Below are 14,951 nucleotides of genomic sequence, written 5' to 3' on the forward strand. Positions count from 1 at the left end.
CACTAAAGCACGGTGGAGGGAGTATTACAAGATATCACAGCAAAGCTTGTAATACACATGCCGGTCCACTGTGTCCATTTCATGCTTTGCCTCTCAAAAACCTTAAATGTAAGTTGCAGTAGGCTGCAGTAACAGCAGAGGTGTCATGGTCCTGGGTCATTTTGACCCAACGTTCTTAGTTTTCTTGTGTTTTTGTATTTTGTTCTCTATTTATTCTATGGTTCCTAGGTTGTTTAGTTTATTAGAATTCCCCTCATTTCTTTATCCCGTGTCCCCCTCCACGTATCTGAGTTCCCATGCCTCGTTTCTCCTCCTTGTGTTTTATTCCATGTTTTCCCCAGCCCGTTTTGTCTGTGCTCTCCCCATGTCCTCTCCTCCCCTCCTGTCTGCGCCTCTGTGTACTTTCTGTTTTACTTTGACAGTCTCCCGTCAGTATGCGTCATGTTGTGTTTGCTCCTGCCCTGTCATGTTATGATTATCTGTGTCAGCTGTGTGTTCCCTCGTTAACCCTCTGCGTATTGATGTCCGCGTCTCCCTCAGTTCTATGTTGCGTTCTCCCTGATCGCTGTGCATGATTCACCCTGTGTCTCCTGGTGCACATTGTAATTAGTTTTTCCCAGTTTAGTTTAGTGTTGTTTGTATGATCTGCTTTTGGGTCGTTTGGGTCCATCCTGCCTGCCACACAGCCGAATCATGACAAAAGGGAGATACTTTATTTCAAACCAGCATGAAAATAATCACAGGAAGGTGTTAAAGCAAACATTATTAAAATATTTACACGTATGCACATATTAGCACATATTAACCTTAATCGTTTATGTAATCTCCATTTCCTACTTTGAAGAAGCAAAGCAGGAAATGGACACAGTGGACCGACAGGTCTATACATTGCTGTGATGCTGAGTTGAGTATTATGCTGTGAGGATTCTTCAGTGTGTCTGGAACTGGGAATCTCGTCAAGGTGGAAGGATCATGAAGAGAGGACTATGTGAAGATTTTAAAAGAAGACCTCAAGCAGTCAGCAGCAAAACTGGGTCTGGCTCGACAGCGACCTGAAATACATTTCTCCTGGTGAAGAACTACCTCCAGAAGACCAAAGGGAACGTTATTGACTGGCCTGCACAAACCTCTACAGCACAGAAGGAGGGCCTGGAGGGGTCAGTGATGAACATGAGGTTATGCAGAAATCAAACTGCACCCACAAAACCAGGGAGACTGAAAGCAATAACACATGTTATAATACTTTTGTTGATGTTAAGTGAGAATGGCATTAAATGGCAGGTCATTAAGTGTAAATATGCAATACTTCAATTTGTGATTTTGTCATTTTAAGTAAACAAACAAACAAAAAACTAGAATTTTCTCCGAAACCATGGCACAGATCCTTCAAAGGAGGGTCAAAGTCATTTCAAACTGATGTGCATAACAGCAAACAGCACAGCTCGTTTGTGCTCACACTCTTAACCCAAAGGTGCAAGTACAAGTGATGATAAAAGGGCTTCCTGTGAGCAGTCTAGTCCTGTAAGTGACACAGAGGTGACCTAGGTCTCTGTGTGAGTAAGACTTCCTCCTTTTAGGGTGGAGCCTTATGGAGGCCAGTGTTTGAGACCAGGTGTAAGAAAATGTGTTCTTATTCTGTTTTCTGAAAGCAATGCAGCAGACTATAACTATGTTCACTCGCTTACACCTCTGATGTCATGGAACATCATCAAATTTCAAGAAATGAACAGATGACAGATTAATAACTACTGTTGTATTGTTTATTTTTTCAAGATCACGTTTAAAGAAGACATTTTTAATGTCAGTGAGACTTTTTAGTTGGACAAATAAATAAAGAATATATAAAAGTGACCTTTCCAAAAACTTCTAGCAGCTTCTACTTTGTGATGGGAAAGCTGTTTGTGGCTCAACATGACTTGTATGGAGTATGTTTCACATATTAGAGCCAACAAGTCATTTACACGAGCTTAAATACGGGCAACCTTTATTATTTATTTATTTATTTTACACAACAGGAAATCTTTATTAACCCACGTGAGACTGAAAGGTTTCCTTTCAGCTTTTGCATGCCTCCTGTGTTTCACCAGAAGGTGGCGCACCTGACTATGACTGTTTCCATGCGATTACTAAACTACACCCAGTTTCTTTAACATGTTAACGCCGTTGATCTGCACACCTTCCTGTTTCATTCCATCCATTTCTGCCTGTTTGTGTTTCTTTCAGTCAGCCTGATAATTCAAATAAAACAAAGCTTCATGCACAAACACTCCTCCACGGCTCTATGAACGCTGGCTGTGCATGTTTGTCAGTCTCGCGTGTCTATAGTAACCCGATCGCCGCAGAGGCTCGCCCTCTCATTGGCGCATGTCCCGGTTGGGTGGAGCGTAGCGGGGCGCTTCTGATTTGTCCGCCTCACACAGCCTCACAAAAGCACGGCCACGGAGAGCGTTACGGGTGTTGGAGTGTTCTCCAGGAGTGAGTGAATTAAACGGTGGATGTTATTTTCTTCCGCACAGGTGCGGACCGCGGAGCTGTTTGTGCGCAATTTCCAGAGAGATCGTTGGGCTGTTCGGTGTCATCCTTGTTGTCTCTGGAGTGTTCTTACAGCGCAGCTTTCCTTCGTCGCCAAATGGATGCGAGTGTGTGAGGAGAATACTAATGAACGGAGCTCTGCGTCCTCTGCTGCTGCTGCTGAGGGCCACAGCAGAGCTCATCGGTCATCCACAGCGCACCGGGGCTTCTCCGCTCTCCACTATCCCAACCTAAGGGGTTTTTTTTACCCGTGAAGTGGAAGGCTCTGAGCTTTAGGACTGTTTTCTTCCCCTTGAATCGGGAGATAAAACCAGCAGCTGCAGAATAAATGCCATAATGGGCAACAGCGTTTCCAGCATCTCTGCCTTCCAGTCTCTTCATATCGTCATGCTGGGCTTGGACTCTGCTGGGAAGACCACGGTTCTTTACAGACTTAAATTTAATGAATTTGTCAACACGGTCCCCACGATCGGCTTCAACACGGAGAAGATCAAGCTGAGCAACTGCACTGCGAAGGGCATCAGTTGTCATTTCTGGGACGTGGGGGGGCAGGAGAAGCTGAGGCCCCTGTGGAAGTCCTACAGCCGCTGCACTGACGGAATCATATACGTCGTGGACTCGGTAGATGTGGACAGGTTGGAGGAGGCCAAGACTGAACTGCACAAAGTCACCAAGTTTGCGGAGAACCAGGGCACGCCGCTGCTGGTCATCGCCAACAAGCAGGACCTGCCCAAATCCCTCCCGGTGGCGGATATCGAGAAGCAGCTGGCCCTGCACGAGCTCACCCCCTCCACCACTTACCACATCCAACCTGCCTGCGCTATAATAGGCGAGGGGCTTCACGAGGGCATGGACAAGCTGTATGAGATGATTCTGAAAAGAAGGAAATCCTTAAAGCAGAAAAAGAAGCGGTAACAGCCGCCGGACATTACTGCAAGGAGTTCGGGTTTTACCAGTATTGCCCTTAACAGTGACTTTTTTTTTTTTTTTTGGAATAAAGCTGTTCAGCCACTGAAGTCCTGCTCAGATGCTTTTGCGGGCAAGAGTACGTAGGACAGAAAACACACCAGGATAACCAAAATCAAGACAGGAAACTTGACTGGGCTGTTTGGAGCTGCAGCACCGACAGAGAGAGAGGAACAGATAAACAGGCTGGCCCATTTATCTGTGGCTTTATCTCAGACTTTGAACACGCTTTAACTGAAGCTTTGGCTCACCCTGGACTCTTTTTTTTATTATTATTATTTCCACCCACAGGACATCTTTGTGGAAACGAGTTTGATTTTGCACGTGGCTCGGGTCACTCGTGCCCCTGCTCTTTCTGTCTTGAACACAGACATCTGTAGGATCAAGGTTTGATCTTGACTGCTTTTGGAGCATTGAAGTAGCCTTTCCTCTGCGTGGTGGACAGAAGACAGAGTCCACTACTTTGCACTTTTCATTTGCTAACAGACAGTAGAGAACTACACTGTATTAGAGGAGCAGTTTCAGGTGATTCATGTACTAAGAAGCCAAAATTGAAGTATTTTTTGTATATTAAAAAGATTTTAAATCAAAGTTTTGGGTCATGTTCTTCATTTACACACTGCTGAGAAGTAGAGGTGATGTGGAGGTTACAGTGGCAGCAGGATGTGTGGTGGGGAGAAAAAAAGGCGGGCATGACTGCTGACAGTAAGGCAGAGATAGTGATTTCTTCATCAAGATACAATCACAGGTGGGGGTCAACGATAAGTCCGGGGTCACAGAGTTCAGGCAGAAGCTAATAACGGCCTGACCTCAGATCTTTGTTTTAATCATCTGCACATGAAATAAATGTTTGGAGGAAAGCCAGAGCTCATTTGTGAAATTTATGGATCTGCATTGCGGTGCTCTGTTTACAGCAGCAAGCGGTGATCAAATTAGGCTAATGTGCCCTAGGACGGTATAGATTTCTGTCCCAAATATTTCACATCACTCTGTAACTAATGTGGGCATTTATCTTGTAGTTTATTTAAATATTTCCTCATCATACAAGTCACAAATTGTGGGTGGATGTGAGGTATTTGGGCTAAAGTAAACTGTAAAGTAACTGTTTATATAACTGATTAATCTGCTCATTAAAAAAATAATTTGCTCATAAAATGTCCACCACATTCAAAGAAATATGTTCATATATGTTTAATTCTTCTGGATATATCTAATAGCTGCTGTAGAAAAACTCATGTTTGAACACCTGTGATCGGTAACCGGAAGTACTGAGTGTAAAGCAGAGCAGAGCACACAGGAGAAGAGGTGCTTACAGTGCTGTGCACTGTGATGCAAAGAGATGCATGAATCATGTAAACAAACCCTGAGGAAGATATGAGGGGCTTCAGTTTCAAACTGGAAACCATTGAGGTAAACTAGAGAAGTATGTAAGTGAGTGAGTGTACTTGAGTAAAATATCTGAATCCACCGTGAGTCAGTCTTGTGTGTTTAGAGGTTTTCTGTTCGTTTTGTGTGAGTAAATTACTCCAAAGTTAATCACCTTCCATCTCTGCAGAACAAGAACTTCATTACTAAATAAGGCAGAAGCAAACTGAGGACTCTGTGAGAATAATGAGAAAACGTGCGAATATTCTTTGTACTGAATATTTTTCACTTTAAACACAAAACACATGTCGTACCTGAATCTATCCAAGCTGCATGGTAGCTTCTAAATGCATCACACTGTACATTGACTGTGTTCTTGTTATGTTTTAAGCAGCAGCATTTCCAGGACCAAAAACAAGACAGGGAGGGTTCATAAGAGAGCAGAATGTTTGATCAGAAATTCATACAGGGTAGGAAGCTGCTGTCGAAAACACTGGATATCGTTTTAAGACTCATTTGAAGCCCTGTGTTATAACACTGATAGCACTGCATCAAACATGGCGCCGATGAAGAGTTTAAATGCTGTTTTGTACTGACTAACTATTTTACTCTGTGTTAGATGATAAACGTTCTAATCCTAAATCTTTAAATAATTCTGGGTAGCTTTAAGAACAATAATGCATATGCATACTTTATATTTCTTTTTAAGTGCATTAGAGTATATTAATATTTGGAAATCTGCAAAAATTTGGAGCATGAAGGACAATATTTGCTTCCAAAATACTGTGGAGTGCATGCAGAAAGTATAACGTTTAATCATTGTTGAAATACCTAAAGTACATTCAAACTGTGTTTTGGAAAGTAGTGTGTGCAGAGGTGTTTGTGTGTGTTAGTTACAGTTACAGTGTGTTACAGTGCAGTCCTGGACCAGAGAAACACTATAGATTTAACAGCAATAATTACAGACATTGTGATTCACTGTGATGGATTCTCTAACACAGGCTGAAATGGAAAACCCTTAAACTACAGGCAGCCTTTGAACAGCCTCAGGGACACAGAGCTTTTAGAGTGAATGAGCCAAAAACATCCCCAAAACACTCGTTGAACCTAACAGGACATTTTACTGTACAGATTTTTCCAGTTAAAACTGGAGGAACTGAATCTGTAGTTGATGCAGACTTACATCTCTCCTTCGATTGCCTGATAATATGAATCAACACCTAAACAATTTAGTGACTTTTTCTTTTTTGTGTGATATTTCTTTCTTTTAATTCCATTCGAGCCCAAAGAAGCTACCTAGAATGTAATAAGTAGCCCAGATCACCTCTGAGTGCAAAGATGTTATGTAAAATATGTAAAATACATTTTGTATTGTATTCACTGACTGTTAGGTTCTTCTAAAGGTCTTACACTCATCTTCTAGCAGATTTGAAACATCATCCAACGCGAGACCATCCAACCAGGATTGCATGTTTTTTTTGTTTGTTTTTTTTTATTTTTTGCTGTTAAGAAAGTAGTCATTTAGAGTTTGATTATAATCCTAATAAAGCAAAGGGCGACCGTGGCTCAGGGGGTTGGGAAGCGTATCTGTCGCCGGTTCGATCCCCGGGCTCTCTGTCCTGGTCGTTGTGTCCTCGGGCAAGACCCTACCGCCTACTGGTGTTGGCCAGAGGGGCCGATGGCGCGATATGGCAGCCTTGCTTCTGTCAGTCTGCCCCAGGGCAGCTGTGGCTACAACTGTAGCTGCCTCCACCAGTGAGTGAATGAACAGTGGCATTGTAAAGCGCTTTGGGTGCCTTGAAAAGCGCTATATAAATGCAATCTATTATTATAATACTAAGATATTTTTACTAGATAAAATCTGTACTTGTTTTACAAATTTATATTAAATTTGTAAAACTTGTAGGTGTTAAGCTCTGTTCAAAGCCATGGCTTCACATAATCATGTTACCACATAAGACTCATAACTACATAGTATTTGTATTGAATATTTATTTGACAAATTGGATAATAGGTGTATTTCCTGACTGCACTGCACTGTCTGCTCTTTTCTTTTTCAAAAACTGAAAATTCATGGCTCAGTAAAATGTTTCTCCATGAATCCAGACACTCATAAAGTGGCAGACAGTAACTATAAAGCGCTATGTAGTAAATAGAGAATAATGACTGTCTGCTGTAAAGATGGGGAGTCTGGTGAAGGTTTAAGAGCAACTACATGTACACTTATGTGGCCTTAAGTCATTGTGTGGGAATCTCTGTTGTAGCTGAGCTAAGTCAAAACTAAGACAAAGTATCTCTTCATGAAACAGTCACAAAAACACAAACTTCAAGCACAAAGTTCTTGGCTTGCTGATAACTGACTTTTTCTCTCAGAATTTTGGAAAAGAAAAAAAAAAAGACGTTCCCACATTTTGTTTTTTCCCAGTGGCCCTAATCCTCTTCCGTAAAATTCACACAAACAGCTGTCTGTCGATGGAATAGTGTGAGACCAGTGATAGGATGTGATGTGACGCTGCCCATATGCATAAGGTTCCTCGTGCATTTGCATCAAAGCAAACACCACGGATTAGTGTTTGTGAAAACATGGCTCTGTTGTACCACTGCTAGTCAACAAATCCTCCACACATTGCTTTTACACTGATCTGCTTCTGATCTTTTGTGTATGGAGAGTTTTTATTCATTGAATTATTTTTACTAGTTACTGTGTGATTACTTCATTTACAGCCTCGAGGGGGTTACTGTTCTCACGTTTCCTTCTTTTGGCAGTAGCCAATGCGACGTCCTGATCTAAACTCCAAACTGTGGCTTTCCTGAGTTGTTTTGTCCTTTTTCTTCTCTTCCCGGCAAATCTCTGATTGTCTATAAATAGAGAGAGAGAGCAGTACGTAGATGTGCTAAACATCCTCATTTGCATTAACAGAATGGATCCTGTTTTAAGATGTAGGCTGAAAAGGCCACATAAGTTACTACTGAACTGTGCCTCTCAAAAACAGTAGAGAGACAGTTCAGTGACTCAGATTAGCGAAGAGGAGATCTAGCAGACAGCTAGTGACTATAACTTCCTGTGTTGGTACACCTGTCGCTCATAACAGTGGAGTGGAGTTTAAAAGACCGAATTAAAACAAAGAAGCAACAAAAAGAAATGGAAAAATGTACTGTAGACGCCAAAATCATCCCTTGTAACAGGAGGTAAATATCTTACTGCTATAAAGCTGCATTTTAACTAAAGAATGTCTGAGCACTGACCTGCTTTTTGAGCAACGTCCAAATGAATGTTAAAGGAACTGCAGTTGTTGGTGCTCATTTATTAAGCACAAACATATCAGTATGTTTGTGTTGTGCTTCTGCACATGAATAAAACAAAATTGTGTTCTGTAAAATTGAGCATTTCCTGTATTATTAATTTTTTTTTAAAGCTGTGGTTTCCATCTTTTAGCAACACATTGAATTTACAATTAAAGAAATAATACACATCAATCTTTCAAAGCTAAAATTAGATTTAAAAAATCTAATTTTTAAAATCAGATTTTTAAAGTCACCAGTGTTTATATGGTCCATCCATCCATTCATCCATCCATCCACTGGTTATCCAATTCAAGAGGTGGATGGCCTAGTCTATCCTAGCTAACATAGGACACTAGCTGCATGTCTTTGGACTGCAGGACGAAGCCAGAGAGAATCAGCTCACACACAGTGAGAACATAAAAGTCCACAGAAACGGCAGCACTTTTTTTTTTAAAGGATTGCACAGCACAAACTGAAGTGTAAAATCTTGGTTTTGTGTTGGCTACCAACATGATATACTAAGATGCTAAACACAGTGAACACTGCACCCTTCTCACTTTCACCATGTTATCATCATGACTGTGGCACTCAGAGCTGACAATAACTTCAGAACTAAACATGGCTACAGACTTGATTTTATACTGAGGCGGCACTGGCAAAAAATAAATATTTTATTGGCACTATCTATGTCAGGCCTAAAATAAACATCTGTGTTTCTGCCATCAGCAGATGTTGCCTAGTAACAGCTGAAACTAAAAGCTTCCAGCTGTGAGGATTCATGTAAGGAAAGATGATGATACACAAGAACTGCAAGGTTATCTATATATAATGAAGAGCCACCAGCCAATCAGAATGCAGTAGTACCCGTGGCCACTGATATTTTCCAATGAAAGTTTTTTTTCTCTCTTTACATATTTTAGACCAAGGAATCTCACACTAATATATATAGTTTGAGACAAAATGAAATGTCACAGCAGCAGGAAAATCTCTGTTATTAATATTATAATTGTCAAAAAAAGAATCCATGTGTTCTGCGCTTTCAAATTAAAGTCTTTTCTAAGACTTTTGGGCTTAAAATAGATAAAAACAAAAGCTAGCATGTTAGAGTTTCACGAACATCCTCATTATAAAGCTCACTTTGAGAGAAATGTGTTTGATTCTTTTTTGATGTTCAGGAAAACATCGAGTGGTTTCCCACAAAAAAAGGAAACAGGCAGTCTTGTCATCTCAGGATTACCCTTCACCATAGCAACAGTATACCACAAAGAACCCAGTCCATCTTCAGCGATTCACAAACACAACAGATTTCCTGTCTTGTGTTTGGGGTTAACATTTGTTTATCATGACAAAATGGCATAATGCTGTGTTCTTCCTTTAATGTGCCCTGAAATTCATTCAAACCCAGACAAAACCCCCAAAACATTCAGTCCTTTTGATAACATTTTTATATTCTGGATCATCTTGTTGCAGCTCTTCTTTGAAGCTATACAATGTTTACACTGAGTAAAATATTTAAAAGCTGCAGCATTCTACCAAGTACTCCAAATACTTTGAACATAGTTGGGGCCCAAATTTTAATAGCTTGTGCTCAAATAATAATTACAGCTTATTGAGCTGACAGTTGTTCAGACTCTTGACTGCAGTACTTTATACATTAAGAAGCCAACAATAAGAAAGACTTCAAGAAAACCAATCTGAAATTGAAAAGACACGTGGGCAGTTAGTGGGAATAACACTGTGAGGTTCTGTGAGGATTTGTGACATGTGTTTTTTTTTCTTTCATTTCAGTGAGACACATGTCTGGTTGGCTTCCAGGTTTAGTTAATCATTACAGCAGTTTGCATTTACCTACAGTCTCTGTTTGCTCTTTGCCAGCAGGGTTTGGCTCAAGTTCAGCTTTCAGAATGCTGTGGTGTGAAAATCAGTGCGTTACCTCTGATATTATATTCTGAATGACGCTAACAAAGGCTCACACTTTTCTCCACAAATAAACACATAAAATATCCTTATATTTCAGCTGATGTAAATGATTAGTGGTAAGTAATCAGCAGGGAGCCAAGCATTTAAAGCAAAGCCAAAAGTGATGCCAGGAAGCCCAAAAAATGTACTTGTCTCCTTCTACTTGATGTCAGTTCACTGACAGTAGAGCCTCTTTTCATCTGACCCATTTGTCAGATTGAGACATGCTGAAGCTGCAGCTGGAAACATCTCTCAAGGCCACATGTGTACAACACATTTAGCTACACGAGTGGTCTGTAAAACCAGGCTCCTCCAAATAAGCACAACCCCCAGAGGAGGCTGCCTTTGTTTATGTTGAAGGGATGGCTTTATTGTCTACAGAAACCAGACCTTTGGTTAACTGTACACAGTAGTTGGAGAACACAAACTGTGTCATCTTTTACAGTTTTAGATTGACCAACTGACCAATTGCTGACATGATTTATCAATCTGACTTCTTAGTGCCTCATTGAAGCCCAATACCTCAATCAACCAAAAAAAATGAGTGCTAAAGTTTTGTTTTAGGTATGAAATATATTACTTTTATTGTGTGCCACCATGCTACATCTTATTAGATTGTTATACTGGTCATCATTACTTTTGCAGAAACAGTCATGTGGAAAAACTTTATGCACAAAGGAGGCAGCTGCTTTGCTTGAATATCCACCAACACCATTGTTCCAAAAGCTTGCCCCAATGGACGACATAATTTAATTCATTCTACTTTCTTTTTTAAAACCTGGAACCTCTGATGTAGAATTTCAGCTCTGATGTCCTCCATCATTCATTTTGAGACCTGGGTTTTGCAAGAGTACTTGAATTCCTTTGGTTTCTAATTGTTGTTCTATGCTCCTTCAAACGGTAACATTTCATTTCATTATTCCATCACTGAACAACAGTATATAACTGGAAACAGATTTTCAGTCATTTTTTAAATTAAAAGTATAATATGGCAGAAAAATTCTAAAAATCCAAACTGTCTTTGACCAACTTACCATTATCATCTACATTTTCTATTACAGAAAAACAGAAATTGAGCAAATCTTCACATCTGAGAACTTGGAACCTCCAAATGTTGCCAAATATTTCTCCAGTGATATTCCATTAGTTTTGTCAAATCTGCTTTGGAGTGCTTGTTGGGTGTTGTCTTGTGAAGTGAGACGGCACATGCATGATTGGGATCAACATAGCACATAGAAGTTATACCTTCAGGGCTTTCTGGCCAACCTCTCTCTGTTCTTTAACATCATGCAAAGCTTGTAGCTTTGCATGATGTTAAAAATAGTAAACAAAATTTAAAAAAAGGAAACAAACTTGGTTGGGAAAGATCAGGGCTTGGTATTAAATACAACCTTTCTAGAAGAACATGTTTAGCAAAACGACTTGAAGGGAAACTTCTCCTGTGTGCAGATCAAAAGGGCAAACCAATGTTTATCCAAAGACAGAAGGTTAATCCTACAGTTTCTAAAGCAATTTAAAAACATATATATCACATGATATAATATCAATATATCTTCTTTAGAGTTGCATTTAAGGAAAGTGCAGTTAGAGGTCAGAATTGCTGTCAGTGGTGAGATCAGATAGTTCCTAAGCAGTCAGATAAACTAACCCCCCCGCCCCCCCCAAAAACCAAAAAACAAACAAACAAACAAAAAAACAAAAACAAAAACAAAACAAAAAAACAAAGCACTAGGCAGTTATATTTTTCACACCTTTCATGTCTGAGCAGCATTTTAGTTGCAGTCTGCATTTTTTCACTCCCCACCACCTCCTTTAATTTCTCTTTCCTCCCTCTTTGGTCTTTGTTGGTGTCTCCCTCAGCTCTCCAATTATGTACTTAAAGCAGGAGCAGAGCTGTCTGCTGGTGCAAAACAAACTGCTGATTACAGAGAATCGTGTCTTTGTGCAGCTTCAGTCGCTACAGAAAATTAAAAGATAATAAGCTGACACTGTACATGCTTTCAACAACAGCCTTCTTGACTTGTCTTTGCCTCCTGGCGGCACCATGAATACACACAGTAAACCTAATGTGGGCAATTTAACTAATGTTAAATATGATATAGATAATATTATAATTGTACTGTGATGGGAAAATCTTTTGACACTAAACTAATTTCATATTTCCGAGTCCAGTTTGTAATTAAAGTCAGACTGTGAGGTTAAAAAGTGCCCTTTTGTCTTTTTGGTCAGACCCCACATCCATCTGAAATGTAAAACCAAAACCTCTTGAAATGGAAATATTGAAGGAACAAAAGAAAGACCATAAGTGGTCTTGAACTAAGTGTGAGGACTTGGTTAAATCACTGCTCTGGTTTCAAGAAACATGTCGAGACTTGGACGGTGTAGGAGGATTCGAACAGAAAGCTTCTGTCTCTGGTGGATCATCTCTTTCTAGCTCCTGCAGCTGTTGTTGTGTGCTCGGGGGACTGATAAGCTGTGCATTGTTCAGATGTCCTGGGCATATATAGGTCATGCTCTTTGTTGTTCTTCCCCCTCCCCATGCTATATGTAAAGCATGTGTGAGTACTATTTTCACAACAATATACAACACAGAGGGAAAGAAGCTGCTGTCACAAGGTACCAACCCCTACAGTCTCCAAACAAGACAAAGTGCACACACACAACCAAAATAAAATTATTGTACCTAACTTACAGTGTAAGTACCTGAACAAAATGAATCTTAGCATTAATTCAGCCAAGCTCACTGTAATCCTGGCAGATCAGCTTATTACACTCATTGTTATTCTACCTACCGACAATGTGAAACTCACGCATCCCTTCTGTCTAACACTAGTGTTTTGAACACTACCATGAACGGCTAGTGTTCAAAAAACTTGCCATTCACGGACGCTTTGAAATTGGATGATTCAGATTTAGTATCCATTGAAAAAGCTGTCCTTGTATTGTCTGGTTCCAAGAAAAACAAGGAAACAGTCCACAACTAGCTAGCTAATTGGTTAAAAAAATTGGTTACTATTGTAATATTGTTGTTTAGGTTTAATCATATTGCATGTATTTCATTCAGACTTGCATCTTCTTGGTTCTCTGATAAATCAGGTATCATCATGAGGAATGTGAGCTGCATAAAGAATAAGACTGATGAGCTCAGCAAGCTGACAAAGAACCAGAGGGAATAATGTGTGTGTAGTTTGATGCTTTACACGAGCAGTTGCCACACTCATTTTCCAGAACACAGAGGAACTGTGCCAAGATTTTTTTGAGAACAGACAGAGACATTGATCTCAACATCAAAAAGAAATGTGGAAGAATTATGTGGAATAATGTGGAAAAGTGTGGAAGAGGTTTTTTTTAGTTACTAGTAGTAACACTACCAAAGTAGTGTGATGCTGAAGGAATTTTTTTCAAGTAATGGTGTTGCTGTTCAAATCCAGTGAATCAATACACTGGTTGGATGTTCCCATTGGTGGAGGCAGAGGTCATCAAATTAATATGGGAAATGTCTGCATACAGTAAATAGGTGCGGACTCTGGACCACTGGGTTTATTTCAGATTTTCATTTCCTAAACTCACTTTTTCTGTTTCAGTTTCTTCTTCTTCTGTTTTGGTTTAGTTGTTTTTTAATCTTTCCCAGCTATATTTATTTATTATGATGTTGTATTTATTTGGGCTAAATTAAGATATGAATGTATGCAGTAGATGTGTGTTAGGTTGTATTTGATCAAAAATGTACCATTGCTGACATGAGAGATTAAAGGCAGTGAGACAATGAGTGAGATATGGGAGGTTTTCCACACATTGCGCTGTGCTGTGTGTTGCTTTTATTCCCTTGTTCCTGTGATGTGTTCAGCAGCAGACTGATGAATGTGTCGTCGTGCTGCTGCAGTTTAGTCTGAGAGCAGAAACATGCCTCTATAAGGAGACGAGGCCTTCAGGGACACAAAAGCTCCTCCAGCCGCTGACGCTACCAGTCCAGACCATTAATCTTGGCACCAAGACTCATCTTCCCCCAGTACCACACACACATACACACAAAGGGAAATGGTAATCTATTCTTTTTGCTTCCTGCCTAGTAAAGTGAAGATAAATTATGCATTTCATCCAATGACAAAAGAGGCCTGTCAGACTTTGCATAATCAAATAGAAGCTCAGTGATGCTGCCAGTAATCTATCACCAGCAAGAAACATCACACATACATTGGTCAGGTTTTCTGATCATGTTGAACTGTATGGATTTGTATGTGCATTTTTATATTTAGAGACTTCATTGAAACACTGCTGATGCTAAACTAAAAGAGACTTAAGGTACTCTTGCACACAGGAAAAGAATGCACCAACACCCAGACAACACATGCCACAGGTAACAGTCAGACTACATTTGAAAGGAGGGGTTCAGATATGCTGGGAGGAGCTCTTGATCAATACAGCAAGACTGGACAATCAGTGGTAAGCAATCGGGTGACCAAATGAATCATTCAGAGTATGCTGTAGAATGATGTAGACTACATTTTCATTTTTACTACATTAGAATAGATTAAAAAGGAATTGGAGATAGAGATTTATAAACTGTTGAGTTTCAAGAGCTACAATTTGAATGAAACCCAGTGTCAGCCTGATTTTTTCCCCTTTATGAGATCTTTAAATTGTGTCCAGTGACAAGTGCATTTGTAACTTTAAAAAAACATAATCTTTTGCAATTTATCAGCTTCACGTGAAAGACAAAAGTCAAATTATTCCTCAAGTTTGGTGGAAAAATGTTCACACAAATTCAATCCACCAAAAAGGTGCAGTAGCTACAAAGCTAGTGCTGTAGGTTGTGAGCTGTGTCAGCTTACAGTTTGTCAAAA

The 14,951-nt window shown here is 39.9% G+C and overlaps 1 protein-coding gene across 1 annotated transcript; it reads left to right on the plus strand.

Annotated features, from left to right (window-relative positions):
• Positions 1-2,421: 2,421 nt before the first annotated feature.
• On the plus strand, positions 2,422-4,059 carry LOC102203576 (ADP-ribosylation factor-like protein 4C). Its single transcript, XM_005745542.1, has one exon. It carries the CDS (start codon positions 2,869-2,871, stop codon positions 3,445-3,447), a length of 579 nt encoding a protein of 192 aa, XP_005745599.1. The 5' UTR covers positions 2,422-2,868; the 3' UTR covers positions 3,448-4,059.
• The last annotated feature ends 10,892 nt before the right edge of the window (positions 4,060-14,951 follow it).

This window comes from Pundamilia nyererei, unplaced genomic scaffold, assembly GCF_000239375.1.
Source record: "Pundamilia nyererei isolate P.nyererei 1_Seehausen unplaced genomic scaffold, PunNye1.0 scaffold00160, whole genome shotgun sequence".
In the NCBI taxonomy this organism is placed as follows: domain Eukaryota; kingdom Metazoa; phylum Chordata; class Actinopteri; order Cichliformes; family Cichlidae; genus Pundamilia; species Pundamilia nyererei.